The 20,073-nt window shown below is 39.7% G+C and overlaps 1 protein-coding gene across 1 annotated transcript; it reads left to right on the top strand.

Moving 5' to 3' along the window:
• The first annotated feature begins 994 nt into the window (after window positions 1–994).
• LOC131674952 (sodium/hydrogen exchanger 9B1-like) lies at window positions 995–3,973 on the top strand. Its single transcript, XM_058953770.1, has 8 exons — window positions 995–1,368; window positions 1,438–1,668; window positions 1,736–1,924; window positions 1,998–2,103; window positions 2,443–2,604; window positions 3,109–3,255; window positions 3,542–3,643; window positions 3,728–3,973. The coding sequence occupies exons 1-8, from the start codon at window positions 995–997 to the stop codon at window positions 3,971–3,973; spliced, it is 1,557 nt and encodes a 518-aa protein (XP_058809753.1).
• The last annotated feature ends 16,100 nt before the right edge of the window (window positions 3,974–20,073 follow it).

Below are 20,073 nucleotides of genomic sequence, written 5' to 3'. Positions count from 1 at the left end.
TGGAGGCGCTATTTTAATTAAATTGAAATTGAAATTGAAATTGATGAAATGAAATTGAAATAATAATGGTTTGTTTAGTATGATATTCGAATGAAAATTTGCTGCAATGAAAAATATAGGGATGAAAACGTGACGCATTGGTAGATGTACTGAACAAACCTGAATATATGATTTAATGGTTAAACTGATGGAGAGCATCGTCGAACGAATGACGATTATTCGCGAGTGTTAACGCAAGCGAATTGCAGTGGAAAAGGCTCGAGAGCAACGGTCGCGATACAGGCCACGAAGGAGCCTTCGAGCTGCCTACGGGGGCATCCGAGGAATGGCGTCAAGCTCTCCGAGACTCATTACAGGTGCAGCGGCACACACCTACAGGTATGCGTGTGTATGTGTATATATATAGAGAGCAACAGTACAAGAGACGGCTTAACAGCTCGTTCAGCCCTAACGAGCAAATGAGCGACTCCTGCTCCGGCGTAATCGCGTCAAGCTACTGCTGCTGCTGCTGCTGCTGCTGCGACATGCACCGTCTGCAGCAAAGCAACGTTATTACATACGCTACTGGGTCCGCAACGTCGTGCGGTAAATCGGCTGTGCTGGATGCTACACGCTCGAAGAGGCTACGCGGCCTTTACGAGATCATATTGCAATTAATTGACTGCCTAGCTTATTTGCAAATCATCGATGCTAGGTGACTGTTATTAAACGCGAGACGTTTGGCCATTCGAAACAGTTGACGGCTGCTTCCTGATTATTCACTTCACGCGACAATATAACCTCGTCCAAGCAATGGTTATGGGTTGGGTATTCCTAATAGACTTTCGAAGCGATTTATCGGCAGTAACCAGGTGAGTTCGAGCTACCTTGATCGAGTGCCCAACCGAATCTGGTGGTTTGCCGACGACACGCCAAACTTCGCTTAGCTCGTCGTCGGAAGGGATCGCAGCGAGCAGCGAGGAAAAATCAAGCGCACAGCCGAGGCCACGGCAATATGCAAAGTCGCTCGGCACAGACACTGGCGGAACAAGACGAGGACCTGACGTGCTGTGGGCGCGCCACTTGCTGCCACGGTCGTCTTCGCGATGTAAACGTGACCGAGCCGCTGATCGGTTGGTGCTGCGATCAGTTCACCTACGAGACGTTATTCTGGCTGGTGACCGTCACGCTGATGCTGTCCATGTGCGGCACGATTCTCTACTACTACGTGGGCGAGCCGATGCTACCGGGCGGCAACCTTTTCGGCCTACTCGCCACCCTCGTCTTCGCTTACTTTCTCGGCTGGACTTTGGCCTACGTGCCATTCCTCAAGCTGCCCCCGGTCTTTGGAATGCTACTGGCAGGCATAATCGTTCGCAATGCTGGCTGGTATTGATATTACGGCCTGGTCGTTCGTTTGCGACTCGGCGATAAAACGTCCGGTTCGGAGAACGACAGGTACGACATCCACGAGCAGCTGGGCCCGAGGGTGAGCTCGAAGCTGCGCACGTTCTCGGTGACGTTCGTGATGCTGCGAGCCGGATTGCAGTTCAGCTGGCTGGCGCTGCGCGAGCATCCCCTGTTCGTGCTGAACCTCGCCGTCGTGCCGTGCAGCATGGAGCTGGCCGCCGTGGCCTTGCTGTGCCGCGGCCTCCTCGGCTATCCTCTCGTCTGGGCCTTGCTCGCGGGGTACGCGCGCCCCCAATGGGCTCTCTGCTCGCGCGGTTGCGTCTAACGGCGACGTGGCTGTCGGCAGGAGCATCATTGCCTGCGTGTCGCCGGTGGTGCCGATCAACTGCATGCTCGCCTTAGCCGAGCGCGGCTACGGCGAGGACAAAGAAATCTCCACGCTGCTGTTTGCCGCCGCGTCGCTGGACGACGTGCACATCGTCTCCGTGTACTCGATTTGCTTCTCCTTCGTGTTTTCCGACGGTGAGCTGCCCCGGCGATCGACGGCTCGGCCGCTCCGACTCTCCGACGACTGTGCCAATCGTCTCCGTTGCAGAGGGTCTTCGAAGCCAGTGGTGGTCCTACATTTCAGGAGGTCTGCGGGATCTGCTGCTCGGCACGACCGTCGGCGCTGCGTTCGGCCTCCTCTTCGTTTTCTTGCCGCACAGGAGACACGTGAGTCGACTCCTCGACACGACTTGCATTTCCGAGCATACCGAGCGCGCGAGCCACGGATAAAATCCACGGGAAAACGAGCAGTAAATTGGTCGAGGCTTTCAGCCTGATTAGATCTCGACCGTGGGTCCCCTAACTTTTATCTCGAAAATGAGCGCAGGAGCTTCGCCAGAGCGCGCAAACGTCGCAGCTTTCGGTCAAACGATCAAATCTGTTTTTCCAATCCCCGTCCAAGTAGACCATTGCGCGAATCTTTGCCGTGGGCGCGTTTATGAAATATGAACAAGACAGCAGACGGAAGGGTGTCCGTGTAAGCGAGCGAGCTTTCCGCCCCGATAGCGATACGTGCTGTGGTATCGGGTCTGCGGTCTAGTGCTGGGCTCGCTCATGTGCACCACGGCCATGACGAAGGTCTTGAAAACCGGAGGTGGTTTCCTCGCTACCATCGTAATGTCTCTCGTTGCCACCATGGGTTGGCGAGTTCTCAGCGTGCCGTTCGACGTAAGTGTCCCATCGGTTCCTATTCATTTGTCTCCACATTATGTAAATTCGTGTTTTAATTTCGTCGGATTTACTCGCGTCGTTCGCGCCCAAACGTCAATCTTCAAAAGCTTTCTATGCACATTGAAACTAACGAAGATTGATCCGCAGCATTGAATTCAGCTGAGCTTTATAAATAAACCAAGTTTCAATGAACTCTTCGAGTTTAAATTTGTCGCAGACGGAGCGATCCCCGAATATCGGGGAATTTGGTAATATTTTGCGAGAAGCCAACGACTCTCATTCATTCCGACTGCAGAGAAACGCTTTTCGTAATTGTCTTTTTCTATTGAAATTGAAATGAAATTCCATTGAAAAGTGATCCATAATCGAGGATAAGAAAAAACTAAGAAGCAGAATAGTCGCGATAAAAATGCCGCTCGTGATTTCAGACACACAAATTGTTAGAATCGCGTACAACATAACACCGCGTTTCGTGCAATTGGCTTATGCATGTGCGTGCAGGTGAGGCCAATGCGTCGAGCAGTGCACATAATGTGGCACTTGATGCAGCCAGTGCTGGTCGGGGTGATCGGTGCCGAAATCGATTTTCGCGATTGGTCTCTCGCCAGATTTGGTCTCTACGTCGTCTGCATCTCCGGGGGACTGCTGGTAAGCGAAATTCCAGCGCCGCCGCCGTGCAATGTGCTAACGCGACATTTTGCGCCTGTCACTTCAAATTCTCCTGCTCGGCTTGCGCGCTTGCGCGATCGATTTGTGCTGCGCGAACTGCCGCGAAAAATAAAGGACTCGAATAACTTTTCTTTTCTGTTTTTTTTTTTTTTGTTCTTTCCTTTGGTAAAGTTCGATCGACTAAACTAAAAAGAGGCGTTGGTCAACTCGTTAAATGCCGGCGGTCAATCAGAGGCAAATAACACAAGTGACTTATGGCACGCAGGTCCGTACTATATTCGCGTACTTGGCCACGTTCCACACGCCCTTCAACTCGAAAGAACGCTTATTTATCGCTCTAGCCTGGATCTCCAAAGGGACACTGCAGGTACTCTCGCCATTGCATTAGCCGATGATTTGTGCACAACAATAAGTTCGCCCGAATAGGCGCTAATTGGCGTTCGCTTTTCAGGCAGCACTGGCTCCGATGACGTACGAGCAGGCAAAGTTGAACGACGACGAGCGGGAATTGCAGTTGGCCGAGGACGTGGTGAAGATGTCAGCAGTGTCGATCCTGTTCCTCGCGCCACTCGGCGCTATCGTCATGATGCTGACGGGGCCGCGACTACTCAACCAGACGTCGCTCGAGGAGCACCGCAGACGACGCGAGCTCAGCCGCATCAAGCTCTTGAGCTTGCAGCCGGTGCAGCGCACTTGACCCTTTCGTTCGCCAATAAACCTTCTTTTTATTCTTCTGTTTATCGGCTGCAATTTTTGAAGGCCGATACTTTGCCAGCGCAATACCGTCCGGCAAAGGGATTTTCGGGCGCTGCGTTTCCTTGTTTTTTTTCCTTACAAAAAACAACCGACACATTTTTATTGCAGGACATTTTTTGTGCAATAGCATCTTTGCAATAAGTTTCATCGCTGTAGAAGCTTCTTTAAAAAAAAAAATGCTCATAAACCTTGCATCATTTTCACAATGAATTTACTCCTAATTCAAATAAATTCTAAAATTTTAGCTGGCCTTGACGTTGCAAGATATTTTTATTGGCAAAGAACCCCAGTAGTGTAATTTATAACGTTCAGCGAGCCCCCGAAGAAAGTGCTTTTCTCGTACATTAGCCTGACAACCATGTCGATCATCTGGATTTATCTTTTGTCTTTGCACCTGCAATACAAGTATCGCGCTTTATCTTTTCATTTCAATGTAATAATTAATATATATCTTCACTGCAATATTGCAGGCAGCGATATGGACGAATTATAAAGAATGCGATTATTTCTTTTGGCGTTAGCAGGTTTTACGGTTGGTTAATCAGCTAGACAGATATAGAACGTAAACGTCAATGATTTAGAATTTCATTAAAACCTACACTGAAAACCGATTTCGATTGATTCAACGGAATTTTTTCAATTGAAATGCGCTAACCGATACTACGGTTTATTCAAAGATGATGTTAGTTTATTTTACTGACAAGTTCTGTTGAATCGACACCCCGATTCTGTGAATCGACACCCCGATTCTATTGAATAGACACCCCGATTCTGTTGAATCGACACCTCGATAGTTTATTTTAAGGAAAGTTTCTATAAAATTGACTACTTGTTCGTTGAAAACAACTATACTATTTTGTTAAATTGACACCCAGATGGTTAATTTTAAGGAAAGTTTCTATCAAATTGACTACTTGTTCGTTGAAAACAACTATACTAATTAAGTTATTTTAATAAATATTTAAGTTGAATTAACATGAAAGGATAAATTTTTGATAAAATAGAATTTACTTTTATATTGTTTATGATTTACGATATTTTATGCAAATAATGATTTATGAGTTTGATGATTGAAAGCTATTTTTGTTTTTACAAAGTTTATATTGTAGTAGATAAAGCGCAGTTTACTTTTATATCGACGCTTGCTTATAACCTATAATTAAATAGCTATAGTATACGCAACGCTTATATGTATATATATATATATATGTATATCGCTTACAAACATCTCGCTTATTTCGCTATCTTACTTAATATACCAGTAAGATTCTCTTATATACTAACTACAATATACCTTAGCCACTTGCGAGAAAAGGAATTCAAGCCATCTAGTGGGCAATGAAGAAATAATTTATTTAAATTATGATGATAGTGTGAAATGAAGATAGTTAAGATAATTGACAATAAATTGTTTAATTAATAGTTTAATAATATTAAGAATGTTTAATTTAGGTTAGTATTAATTCATTAAATCATATGAAATATTTATAAAGTCACTTTTATTGTTCAAATACACTTACATGTCGTATGATACATATAGTTTAGAATTTCCTATTTTTTGCAAATTATATACTTTTTTATTAACTAAATGTTTTTCAAAAATAACAACATATTGTTTGGTTTCGTTGATTTCGTACGCACATAAATGATTAGAATAATCTAAAACTTTTAATTTTTTTAAAATAAAAATAACATCATTAGATTTTTTTTTTATTAACAAATTGACTATTTTTCCTAAATCAATTCTCTTCTTTAACACAGCTGTTATTAATACCGAACTTGTATAATATTTAATACTATTAATTGAAATCCAAGAAACCGGGACATAATCAAAGCCAATGTCCAATGACGTAACTTTAAATAATTGAAAATTAGATAACAGATCAGCCGTAGCGAATAACTGCATACCGCAATCAATCGTTTTGCTAAATCCTTGACGTGATAAAAATTTATAATTTAATTGCAACTGATTTCTTATAGCTAAAGTTAAAGCAGAGTTTTTTCTTGATTTCGTTGCATTTGCTATATTTTTTAACGGCCTATGTCTGCCCTCGAAACGCATACATGAAAACAAACGTGGCAAACCTAAAAATATAATAATTGTGATATAATGTAATAAGTGATGGTGCTTCGGTTTCAAAGTACCACTAAAATCTTTACGATAAATTTTATGATGATTCGCTATTTCATTTTTTAGAATAATAATTTTTTGATCGGTTAAGGTTGAATCAAATAAAAGAAATGTTATTTTCCGCAATGACAAATATAACTTCCACGCTTTATTTTTTGTCGGTACGAGATCGCCAATTATAAAAGTTAAGTTGAATATCAAGAATTTGATCTCAGCAGCACTCATTACCAAGCATTTATTTCTTATGTGATCTAACAAGAGCGGTGGACAAACATTTGACGCGTGAATATTCAAATAATTGGCCATTCTTTTTTCAAGTACATTAAACGTGAGTAATTTATCAATAAAAATTAATTGATTCAATACTTCAGCAACTTCATATCGGCAAATCCCTTCCAGGACATCATGCATAGGGTCGAAAGAGACACATTCAAATATATCAAATCCAGGGATACTACTAAATACGCAATAAGTTTTTACACCATTTACTTTTTGTTTAATATCGTTCCTATGTTTTTCAGTAGAGCGCAAAAGATTCAAATCTTCTTTAATTGCTATCTTACAACGATATTTATCCATGTAACATATTCTACATGGAAAATTAGAATTAAAACTTTCGTTAAAACCTAATAGATTGTGTAACTCTAGATTATCACCACTTATGTTAAAAATATCAAAATAGACTGTGAATCTCTTACTATCTACATTTATAGTCACGCCATTTTTCTGTAAATCTATTAGTTGTCGAACTACTGGAAAATAAAGTTTACTATGCTGAACAATTTTTTTGTGCTGAGAACGAAAAATTTGTAATAAAAATATATTGTCGAGTTGACTAGCGTACTCAGGCGGTATTGCAGTGATATTGCAATAAAAACTATGCAGCTTGTTGTATCCCTTTCGTGAGCCGAGAGGATTATTTATTTCAAAATCATCACCGAACAATGATAATGGGAATACAATTTTGTTTGAAAATCGTTCTTTTATATTTCTCCACCTTTTACTTTGAAATATCGAACAAATGCAATGACAATTCTCTTTATCTTTAATATAATTAACTATGGACGAAAATACCTGGGGTAATTCTAAAAAATGTTTTAAAACATTTTTTATAGGTATGCTTACAACAGAAATTTCAACTGATGTATATTTTTTCTTTCTACCAAATCGTTTTGATCTTAAAACATTAGCGACACGCAACACTTTTGGTTCAATATAATACAGATTCTGTAAATTTTTCAAAGCTTTGCGATGATTCGAATAATTATTAAATGTATTTTTCATATAGTTTAAAATGTTTGTTAAAGGTTTAGAATTAAATGTCTTATCATTAAGAGATTCAATCTCTGCAACAAAATTTTTGTTATAAAAATTTGAAAAAGCTGCATTTAAAAACGTAATTAAATTTATCGATAAGCCATTTTTCGCATATAATTGAGATACAAAAAGATCCGTTTCTTTTGCAATTTGCCTTTCAAAATCTTTTTTATTTCTTTCCATATTATCACTACTTTTTGATAAATTTAATGGTTGCTGTAACTCGTTTTGTATTTCTAAACATACTTTTCCACTTACTGAATCGATTTTTTCTGAAAAGAATGGTTTTTCAATATCTAGTTTTAACTTTTTAGTTAAGGGTTCAACTGTTACTATATTTTGTGAATTAACATTAAAATGCTCTTTTGAATGTTTAATAAACGCACTATTTCTACTAAATACTCTCATGCAATTAGGAATTTTACACTTAAATGTAACACAGTTCTTGTGCCATACCTTCAAATGAGTTGAAAAACTGTTTAAACAACTAAAAGTTAAATCACAAGATGGACATTCCAGTAAAACCATACTGAAAAAATTATTTAAATTATCTTGCACAAGTAACTAAAGAGTAAGAATAAATATAAACTTTAATTTAAAATAAAACCATTTATATAAGGATATAAGATTTAATAATTAACTAGCATTTAAAACTGGCACAAGATAACCTGCATCATTCAAGGTTTCCTCCACATTTAAAGCTAACCGATCCCATCGAGTGCGAATCTTATAAATTCCATATTGCAGTAACAACCAAAGGTGATCACTTTGCGGTGGGTATTGAGCTCTGAAGACGTGAAACGATTGAAAACAAATATCTATAGCTTCAGTTAACGACGACACTTTGTATTCGTAGTCATCAATAATCAAATACGCTGATTCGACTTTGTAGTCTTCTTCACCTACAGCGATTACATATGGTTGTAATCTGATGTTTTTAATAATTGAATATGTTTTCTTATTTTCTTTGGCCCTTTCAATATCACCATAAGTCTGTAAATTTATTTTATAAAAATTGGAAAAGTCGTCAAATTGATTAATATTTAGTAATAATATAATTCAAAATTATTTTTTAGATAAGCTTAAGCAAGCTTACAAATCAAGCTTACAAACCTTGACGTGAGTAATTATACCCTCAAAACTTTCTAAACAAGAAGGTTTCCAAAATTTTTTTGAACCTTGCGAAATTTTGACAGTTGATGGAACCATAAAAGATAGTAATAAGAGCTTGATAAATATTTTTGTGTCTAAAAAAACATCCTTAGTTTATAAAATTTTATTTTTAAATAATAATATTTCATTCAAATAAAATTGAACATACCCGCATTTACATTCTCATCATCACATAAATCTTTCAAGTTTTTACATATCTCATCTCTTGGAAATGGTTTTTTCAAATAAACTTTTGAAAAAAAAATATCAATATTTTCTATTGCATTCTTTTTAATGCATATGCCACTTTTAATAAAATCAATCTTTATAAGCTCGTATCCTTTACAGCTCTTTAAAATTGGCCAATCCAAGTAAAAACTACTAACTAGTTTATTGCGATCACACTCGCTTTGGCGGTGTCTATAATTGAAGGTATTTTCCCAATGAACTTTTGCTATGTCCCATGGCTCTTCGTGCATATTAAGCCAATCCAGACTCTCTTGTTCTTCTAATGAAATTATAATATCTTCTGAATCTTCTAAATTTCTTTGGTTTGATTGATATACTGCAATAGGAAGTTTCTTCAAATTCTGATACTTATTTAATAATTTACCGCAAACTTTCTGAGCTTTTCCAGAAACTGATTTTCTTTTTGTTACAGCTGGTGAGTAATAAATACTGCGCAATTCCGTCGGAAATACATCAACAATTTTATTTCGTAGTATCATAAAATCACTCTCCTGTAAGTCTCTAAAAAAATTACAATTAAACAACTTTTTAGAAGCGCATATTTATTTAAAACACAATTACACACACACGCACACACACACACACGCGCCCGCGCGTTAAGTTACCTTTTACAATCTCTTAGAACAGCACAAATGATGAGGTGTACAACTTTTTTTCTTTGTGATACCGTCAATTGACTCTTAGCAGCATATGTATCAATTATGAACTTCCCTTCGAATGATTTGTTTAGTATCTCTGATATATCAACATTTTCAGTTATAAAAATATCATTAATCCTTGGCTGGTTATTATCAATTTGTTGGAGAACAGCTCTTGGAGGAGATAAAGAGTTCCTTTGTTGGCTAGTTTGATTTGATTGACTCGTTGCTGGCTGAGGCTGACTGCTCTAATAATTTATAATATTTTTCATAAGATAGGATTACAATTTTTTTACAGAAAGTAAATAGTACTAATAAAAGTTTTATAATTTTGCTTGTTAGTAGAATTTTTCTAACTTTTTAAATTAAAATTTTAAATGAAAATGTTTTTATTGCTATTTAATAATAAAAAATAAAAAATAATAAATATAGTTTCCATACTTACAGCTTCATTAGATAAATTATTTTCTTTATCGACTATATCTCGTGTGCAAGGTGAATAATTTCTTTGAGAAGTAGATATAGCATTTGTTTGGCTCTTTGCTGAATGAGGTTGACTATTCTAAAAAAGAATAGTATATATTTTTCAGAATATTTTACTCAAATTGAACCAGTAAAAGTTTGATAAACTATAATCATTGGTAAAATATTTAATACGTTTTTTAATTAAACTTTGATTTTCTTAGCTCTATCTGATAAATAGCTATACAAAAACTCAGTAGTACTTACAGCTTTTCCAGAAAATATCTCTTGATGCTTTTTCCAAAATTGACCAACTAGATAAGGTGGTAAAAGTCTTGTTGCGTCAGAGTATGTCAAGCTTTTCACTTTTTCATATGTAATTCCGTTTTCTACAAATATATTCTTACAAGTATACTCAATTTACTAGAATTTTAATATAAAATAAGAATTACCCTCAAATACAAACAGTAAATTGTCACATTCCAAGTTCATGAGCAGCGTCAATAAATTATCTGCAGGCATGATGGCTTTTGTACACTCAGTCGTAGTAAAAAATAAAACAAACTTGTTATTCTTAATATTACACAATCACTATTTTTTTTTAATAGTACACAATCACTGTCTTTCTTAATATTATAAACTATTCAAAGCCTGCTTTAAACATATTCGAGCATGTGGTAGTTACACTTTTTTAAGGTTACGATAAAGACCGGCATTTGAAATCGTGAAGTGTGAACAACGCAAAGAGCGCGTGCGGAATGTCAACACTCCATATGCCAGAGGTCACAGTGCACTTGACGCAGCATATAGCTTATGCTACATGTGGCTATACCAAACTATATATTATATGTAATAATAATAAAACTAGTATTGGTGATCGGAATGTAGTGCCCTGAAATGTACATACGTATACTGCTGTCTGTGCTGCATGTCGGTATTACAACGTCCCCAAGTACTATATTCAGCAACCGGCGACGATCAAGAAGAAAAATGTTGAATTGTTAAAATATAATAATGTCAATGTATGCACATATTAAAAAAAAAGTAATTATGATTGCATCAACTGAAAACATAGTTATACCATCGAATTTTTTTACTGATTTAATGAAAGTTTTTATTGATTTAATGAAATATTTTAGTAATTCAAGAGATTGTATTTCAGTAATTCAAATGATTGTTTTGTAAAATTAAAAGTAAACCACGGGTATTTTTACAAAACGAGATATCGAAATGACAGAACTATCGGTTAGCACATTTCAATTGAAACTTTCCGTAAAATGAACAGCTGTTTCGTTGACTTGACCGTAGAGTCGTTTTTTCAACTGTTTAATAGTTGAATCAAGCGACGCGTAGTTGAATCAAGCGAAGTACGGTTAACTGCACAGAAGTGTAGTGTATTAAACGGACTATTGGTCAAATCGACCAATACGAATTTTCAGTGTATGAAATATAGTACTCTCGCGGTGTATTTACATATAATAACGATTCAAAGCCATTTTCGATTGTATTTAACTACTAATTAATTTGCAGTTCTCTTCGTTGAGCAGTCGAATAATTCGGCGTTCCGACTCAGAAACTGTCACAAACATTTTCATTTTAACTCGTGCAACGCCCAGACGCTCTATAATCCTGTTTATTCTTGAGAGTATATTTTTGATGTGATTGCTTGAAAACAACTAGACAAGATTTTAGATAAATGATAATGCGTGTGTTTTTATATAGCGTGGAGATGGGATGAAATCATGTTGGATCTGTAAATAATAACACAGTAACTGAGTGTTTAACAAACCAAAATTAATATAGTTTATTCAGTGAAATTGTCAAAAAAATGACTCGAATTATTAGAAAGAACTTGGCATAAAGTAAGGCACTCGTAAGTGGGGAAAAAGCCGCTTCAGCTAAACTTGAGAAATGTATCAATTGCACTGTTATACAGAATTATTGCTGGTTCCATTTTGTCTTGAGATCCGCTAGAGATCAGGGCGGGCCAGTCGTTTGCGTGGGAGCCGAGCTGTTTGCTCCTTAGCTGGTTCCCAGGGTGCTTGCCCCAATACGCGCTGTGACGCATAACGAAAGTCACCCAACGAAGATGCTCACAATTGAGCTTCGCTCAGGCTGTCTTGATTGCTCACCCAATCCAAAACCGCGGGTGACCCTGATGGGGGCATTTTGGCAGAGACCAACGCGAGGCTACGCACTGATTGCGGTGTCAGCAATGGCTGGTTCGACAGGAGAGGACTCGGCCTCAGGCGCTGTCTCTTTCGGGCTCTCGCGCTCTTACGTAGATGGTACAGAAGCGGGCGTGAGGGTAGCGTCTGTTTCAGATATATGCTTGAAGCGCAAATGACGCAAACAAATCCGAAGTCATCGAACATGGATAGGAGCTCTATACCGCAACAGCAGCTCCGTATATTTTTCAATTTTCAAGCGCATTTAGATGAAATTCCCAATAGAGTAAGTTTATAAGGCTGATCACGTATTTCCAAGTCTTCGAGATGAGATCCGCTCCGCGATGCAAGAAGATGTTTGATCTTCTTAAAAAGTTTACTCTTTGCGGCAAAATCGACGAATTGTTAATACATGACTTATGACTTCACATGTTTAACTTCTCTCTTTTCAACAATTCAATGTTTACATTTGGATTGCCAATTGCTAAATTGGCTTGCTAACCCGTTCCATCTACATATCTTGTTAACGTATATAATTCTTCATCTCATAATAAACTGTAAGACTTGAATTTTTTTTTCGTCAACTTTCAAAAAATACTTTCTATTTGATCGAAGTACTCCATTTGATTCGTTCGCTACAAAATGTTTTAGTGCTTTCAAATGTCTATGCTACGATGCCATTAACATTCGATTGCTGCAAAAGCATTTTTTTATGTAATTTCTATTTGACCGATACTTCAGAACAACTTGGGTATGCCGCATATCTATAAAATGTCTGGCTTTGATTATGGAATTCTCTCGAATATAACCCTATACTTCTCGTTGAATTTGATGTCTTGAGCATTGCTGTCAACAACAGGTCAATTATTATTGCCTTGCTCTCGCGTTGTTCGCATAAAAATAAAAAAATCGAATACATAGCATAGGCCAGAGCAGCAGCTTGTTTGGATTTACAATATTATTCAATGGTTCACGGAACGTTATAACGAGCAAGCAAAGTATACTGACGACGATACGAACAAGTTTTCGGATGTTGGATTTGTTTTGTATCCGTAGCAGTGGTTTTCAATCGTGAACTTCGGTTAAGAAAGAACTTTAGCAAAACTAACGTTCATTGACGATCCATCGTCCGCAGCTCAGCGATCTCACTGCAGCGAGACAAGCGAGCAACGAGTTCAGCGTCACTCGTGACAATGATGTTCGAGCGTTTGAAAATAGCAAAAATCCCGAGTGAAAAGAAGGGCGAAAAAAGACGATTGGGGGGGGGGGGGGGGCGGCATCCGTCGAAGCGATAGTCGGGTCTATTGGAAGTTAGCCGTGTACGCGCGCACGCACAATAACGGGCTATAGCTGAAACGGCGCGCGATAATTATTGGCAAACTGGGAAAGTGGGGCAGTCGGCTCGGGGTGCGCGGCATTGTTGGTAGCGCAGCAAAGCAGATAAGGAGACGCGCGCCGCGATCGGCCGGCGCGCGGCTACGCTTCCTTTCCGCCGGACTCTTGGCTGTCAATCAGCCGACGACTAACGAGCAGTGCAGGGCTATCGACAGCTCTCTGTCGCCGATCTGCCACTCGCGAGCTTGCGCCACACTAGCCGATTTCTTCCTGGCATGCGTCGTTACTCGTCGCGCTAAAGTCGTGGTTCAACCAAGCCGAAGCTTTTCTCAATTACACGTACCGTAATGATGCAGGCCGCACGTAGCAACGAAGGGCTGCTTCGTGCCCCGCAGGATTTATCAATCTACTGGTTTGTCCCGACGACACTCGTTAGCAACGTATGAGCCTTGTCATCTATGCTGGATCGTCAATTACGTATCGAAATATATTTGCATGATTTATCGCATTATTCGACGAGTAAGTCAGGTCAGTAAAATGCAAACAAGAAGGAAACGGCGAGACGCGGCACTGGGGGAATGATGAAGTGCAGATCGAATGCAAAGGAGGTGTATTTTACGGGACGGCTCTATAATAAAAAGAAAAGCACGGCAATTCGCATGCGAGAAGAACTCGAATCGAAGAAGCGCGCGTCTCGGCTCCTGTGCATCGGATATAACTGTGTTATTTCACGATCTCATCGCACGCGACGTACTTGCACCATGACTAGATCGTATTATGCAAACGACCACCGGCCGACCGACTCGAAATGCAGGCTAACAGAAGGCGAAAGCGCACGCTCGTATACGCCAAGTGCCCGTGGACTGCGGCGCTTATTTCTCCATTCGCTCCTAAAAGACGTTTCATTCGGCTGACGACTAAGCTTTTTTGTCGACGCGCCAATATATTTTTAGAAATCATTAAAATGAGCAGCCGTGCAGTCGGCCCAAAAGCTGCGTCGAGCACGTGTCACGGTGAACGGCATCTATAAAAGTCTAACGCGGATCTTTTTAAATGGCCTCCAACTTGATGACGATGGCGAAACGGGCGCCGGAATTTCACTATCGAATACTGGCGTTCAGCGCGTTATTAGCCACTCCGTCGAGGAACAAATATACGAGGATTCGGTGTGCGATTCTCTGTCGTTACGAAATTTCGCTTCCAACACGCTAGCAACGTCAATATTGAAAGTTGCAGTATTGAAACAATACTTGTTCTGTTCGCGCGCAGCTCTTTAATTGCGCGTGAAAATAAAGGCTGACAGAGAGCATTGAACGTTTGGCAAAAGGCTGTCCATATCTCATGCCCTTCGCATCGCGTATAGTACACAACTGCCTCACATAAATGTGCATGCGACGTGCCAAATCAACGGAGCCCTCCCGTTTGCTGGCATATCGGACGCATCACGGATCGCGCGATTAATGCCGTGCGGAGTGACTCTAATCCGTCGATCTGGTAGGGCGCCGCTGCTGCCGACGCACATCCGTCCCTCCGCTCCTTTCCCTCGGCCCGAAAAAAGGAAAAAAAAACCGGTCGTGGAACAACGACGACAAATATACGTTGGAGTGGCTTTTGTTTCGCGCGCTCGACTGATTGGCCAATGTTCGCGAACGACCACTACTTCGACGGGTTATAACGAGACGTCAGCTGGCCCATGGTTTTTTCTTTAACTAGTGCTATATTTAGCGCGCTTCGCCTGCTTTTTCTTTTACATTTTTCTGTTATTTATTACATTATTTGTACCTTTGTCGCGCCAACTTGGAGATTTTAATGGACACGCATAAATCATGCTTTTTAAAATACACTACATACATCAATATTCATTGATGAATAAAAATAGATTGCGCACCTATTTCTTCACAAAGACCGATGAACTTTTACTCATTTCAAGATAACTTATCCAAAAGATTCATTCAACCAACGATCAATAAACTATACTATTATACAACACTAAACTTTATATACTCAAGAGTAGTGAGTATGGCTCCAATATTCTATTAGTATGAGTAATACACTTAATATTGTGTGCTTTTGGTTACCTCTATAAAAACACCCGTGAATGTTCTTCAAATTTAACGGGTTTAATATTCTGATAATTAATTTCCATTACTCGCATACCTCTTAATTTACAATGTACGAAAGATAAAAATGTGTTTTTGTCTATTTTATTCTATTTGTTTTCTTTCTTTTTCTACCAAATTTTAACACGACAATATTCATTTCAGTATCACAGATGGTTATAAAATTAACGATCTCTACTGATAATTTCAAAAAATAACATCTTATAACTTCAAAACGATTTATTAACGGCATATTTCTATTCTTGCAGATTATTATCCATGTTAATTATTTAAAAACTGAATTTACTGCTGAAATATAAATCTTATACACCTATAAATATATAGTAAAAATATTTCAAAGTATACGAAAATTCAAAATTTTTTTTTGTCGTCATTTTTTTAAGATAGAATTTTTTATCCGGCTAGCTGGTGCTTGTTTTGACTGCGTTCGCAGTCACTCTGCAAACGTTCGCTGCGGGACCGCACGCGTATTCAGCTTGGCAAGAGGATGCTGGAAGCTGGACGCTGAAAAATTCGTTATCGTAACGTACGACGCGCGGAGGCGTTTTCTCAAGCATGGACTTTCGATGTATCTCGGCGCGATCGCGATCGCTTCAATATGCGGCGCCAAGAAAAGTTTTGCAGCGAGCGGCTGTCGGGACGTGTGCTGCGCGTACGCGTATACAGTCGCGAAAATTGCTGCCAGGCAAAATCGATGACCTGCTTGTGTGCAAACGAAACAGCCAAGTTTTCTGCACGTGTGAATCGAGAAAAAAAAAACAGTTTTGCAAAATAACGCATAGTATGCTAAATACAAGTGTGAATAAATACGATCGATTTGATTATTTTTTTTTCTCTCGGTCGATTTTCATATATTTGCTCACTTTCTGTTAAGCACATCGAATGACAGCAAAAGATAAAGTGCCATTGTATAATCGTAACTTTATCAAGTCATACGTTCGCTTATTTTTGTAAATCTTCAAGATATTTAAATTTTACGCATATCTTTGAGATATTTAATTTTTCCATGAGAGGCAAATTAGCAAAATTCATCCAACACAAGTTCTATAGGTTTCTTTTGTTGTCTTCAGTGTCTCGTCGATATTTAGTTGTGTCAAGTATTCAAAACACATAATCACTAGTCTATTTTTTATTTTAAAGAAGTATCGCTATAAAGAAGGCACCAGTTTTTTTTTTAGATGTAAAAAGTATTGATTAGAAACCGAGCTATTATAATTTTAGTTTAACAGTGATATCAACTGTACGCCCTCTCGTTTCGGCTCTCGTTGCACGCATTTTGTTTGTACTAAAATCGCGATATCTCGGCTTCTAATAAATGCTGTTCAAATTTGCACAAACCAATTTATTTGTTATTTAATTCGAAACGTACGGCACATTTCATAATTTCACCGTGACAATAAATAAACTTTTTACGATCATTTAAACAATTACATTATTAACAACTAATTAACGGTGCAATTGTCGTTGATTCACCATCGAAATTTGTATTCAGCGAGACAAAATACAAAAAAAAAGTGTAGGCGGATGGCAACTATGTAGTTACATTATTTATTATTAACATTTAAATTGTTTAAACGATTGTAAAAATTCATATTCCACATTAAATCAGAAACGTATTGCACGTTGAAAATTAAAAAAATATCAATTACCAGTTGAGATATTGTAAATTGAGTTCCAAAAAATGTATAAATAATTAAAACGTTAATTATAAATAAATGAACTATACCATGACGATACAACCAGATTTTTTAAATATATTTTGTTTCGCTGAATACGAATTTCGATGGTGGATCAACGACAATTGCACCGTTAATTAGTTCTTTACAATGTAATTGTTTAAGTCATTGTAAAAAGTTTTTTATCTCGGTGAAATTATGAAATATATCATACATCACGAATTAAATAACATATACATTGGTTTGTGGAAATTTGAAAAATATTCATTAGAAGTCGAGAGATCGCGATTTTAGTACAAACAAAATGCGTGCAGCGAGAGCTGAAACGAAAGAGCACGCAGCCGATATAATTGTTAAACTAGAATTACGGTAGCTCGGCTTCCAATTAATTATGCTTTCGTTATGATACAAATAATATATGGCTTATTTTGGAATATCGGTTGATTAATGATCAAGTTACTGATTTTTGAACGCACTATCAAAATTCATACTAAACACGTAAAGCGTATGGAGTTAACGATCGCGGTATCGACATCGTTATCAGGAACGCGATGACTTGTATAGCGGAAAATGAAAGTGGTATGGCGATGATTCTTATTCGAATTTGGTGGCGTGTGCGCCGGTTCGAGCCGGAGCTCAATGATCATAGATAGCCTGCCAACTACCTCTCACCGCGTTGCGCGATTTTCTTCTTTTTCTCGCTTTCATGTCCAAGCTGAACGTAGCATTTTTCTTTCTGGATACTGGCTAAATGCTTATCAGTCAAATGGGATTAATTTGGAAATGATAATTCCTTCATGCTTCGAAGTTGTTCAAAATAAAAGATCCTTCGATGCGCTGTGATTGTTGTAGCGTGGTGTACGAAAAAAATATTGCAACGACTCCGCGAAGCATACGTAATTGTTCATTTGCAGGCGAACTTAGGTTCGGCAGTAAAAGAAACGTTTGACACCGAGAGAATAATTTGAAAAATACTACGGTACAGAAGGTCGGATAGAGGAATTGGCAGCGAAACGCAATAAAAAATCGCGAAGGAAGGCACGGAAGGCTGACGACGCGCAAGAGTGCACAAAGGCGATTCTCCGGTTTGGCTGGAGCTGAATTTGCGCGAGAGCGACGAGACACGCGCATCGGCGCGCGCGACGGCGGGCGGGCTCATCGATCGCGCCTCTCTCGCGATCGAACCGCTGCCGAGCAAGTTTTGCGCGCGAGTGCGGCTGCCGCGTGTGGCGGGACGAATTTCAATTTCCGGAAATGAGATGCGGCGTATAAGCCCTTCCGCGCAAATGCGCCGCTCGGGCGCGTATCCCGCTTACGCGCTGCGCTCGCGCGCGCCGTATACGGTTGCAGCGCGGCGCCTAGACGCGGCGCGCGTCGGTCATTCGTGAATATGAGCCCCGCCGAGCTCGACGCTCTCCCCCTGAGGCTATCTGCTGCCAACGATTTTCACTCTTCTTTTTTTTTCGCTCGCGCATGCCATTTTATCGATATTTTCGCTGACCTTGCATTGCTTCCCTGCTGTATTGATGGTTCGGTTAATGCGATCCAATTTTTCCTTGGGAAATAACAAAAGCATACGAATACGAGCTGCGAACCGCTCTTCGAGAAATACAACATGTTCGAGTGGGAGAAGGCAATTGCTCTCGTAATATCGGTGTTGAATTGCACTTGCGTGTCTGACGTTTATTCAGCAATTTTGCAACGTTAGACAGCTAGTGCGAATAAACGTGGCTCGACGATATATAGAAAAGAGGAAGGGAGCTTAGGCTTGAAAGGGTCGATTTGTAGGGCGGCGAAGGAACCAAGGAGAGAGAAGAAAAGCTGCAGAGCGAGCTGCTCTGTCGGGCAAGAAACATCGAGCGAAAGTGAGGGGTCGAGTGTATGTGTGTATGCGTGAGAGAGAGAGAGAGAGAGAGAGAGAGAGAGAGAGAGAGAGAGGGAAATAGCGAGAGTGAGAAAGGGAAGGATGGAGGGAGGGAGAGGCAACGAACGCGACGACCAAAGGTGCACGGAGCGCCACAGTAGTTTAAGTCGATATTTTGGCCGACCGCCAGGCAGACGCCGCCGGCTGCTGCTGCTGCTGCTGCTGCTGCTGCTGCTGCTGCTGCTGCTGCTGCTGCTGCTGCTGTCGTTTCTGCCGTTCGCCGCTACTGGCTGCACTTATGCCGCACTCGAATCGCACTTTCTCTCGTCTTTCCGCGAGTACTGCAAGGATACGGCACCCACGGCACACTCAGAGCTCGAGCTAGCCAGAGTGGCGAGTTCGTGATATATAATTAGTCGACGGAAAACAGCCTCGGCAGATGCGTTAATCATCGGATTTCAGACAAACGATAAGCACCGTTTGAAGTGCTTCATCGGAATGTTCTGGAATTCGTTCGTAACGGCTTAACAAGCATGATTGTTATAATGAAAATTTTGCATAGATTCGCTATGAAACCCTCGTCGTAGCGTTATTCGATAAATGCGCGCGTGTAAAGAGACAAGCAATGAGAAAGATGCAGCCTGTAGACATCCACCATTATGTCCATAGCTTTTGTGTTTTTCATCATTAGCATCATTAGCGTACCTAAAGCGGAAATCAGGAGAAACTGATTCTCCTGGTCTCTGCCCGAACCACATTTGACTGGATGATGGTATACCTTTCTTTACCGATACAAGTAGAAGCGTCAATTTGTGTTATCGGGTGATCAATTTTGTACTTTCTATTCAAAACGCAGAAGAGATTTAGTCGGCTAGTCGAAGTTAATGCCTCTTCTAGACGATGGCGACATATGCTAATTTTTGCACATT

The sequence above is a fragment of the Phymastichus coffea genome, unplaced genomic scaffold (genome assembly GCF_024137745.1).
Source record: "Phymastichus coffea isolate CEN01 unplaced genomic scaffold, Cenicafe_Pcof_1.1 PCOF00014, whole genome shotgun sequence".
Lineage (NCBI taxonomy): Eukaryota > Metazoa > Arthropoda > Insecta > Hymenoptera > Eulophidae > Phymastichus > Phymastichus coffea.
Note: the sequence above shows the minus strand (reverse complement) of the source record. Positions and strands in the feature narration are given on the sequence as shown.

Bases quoted from the DNA above. Each gene is read 5' to 3' on its own strand.
- LOC131674952 (XM_058953770.1), top strand. From the start codon at position 995: ATGCAAAGTCGCTCGGCACAGACACTGGCGGAACAAGACGAGGACCTG. The intron at 1,369-1,437 runs GTATTGATATTA...GGAGAACGACAG, and splicing joins ATCGTTCGCAATGCTGGCTG to GTACGACATCCACGAGCAGC. The intron at 2,605-3,108 runs GTAAGTGTCCCA...ATGTGCGTGCAG, and splicing joins TTCTCAGCGTGCCGTTCGAC to GTGAGGCCAATGCGTCGAGC.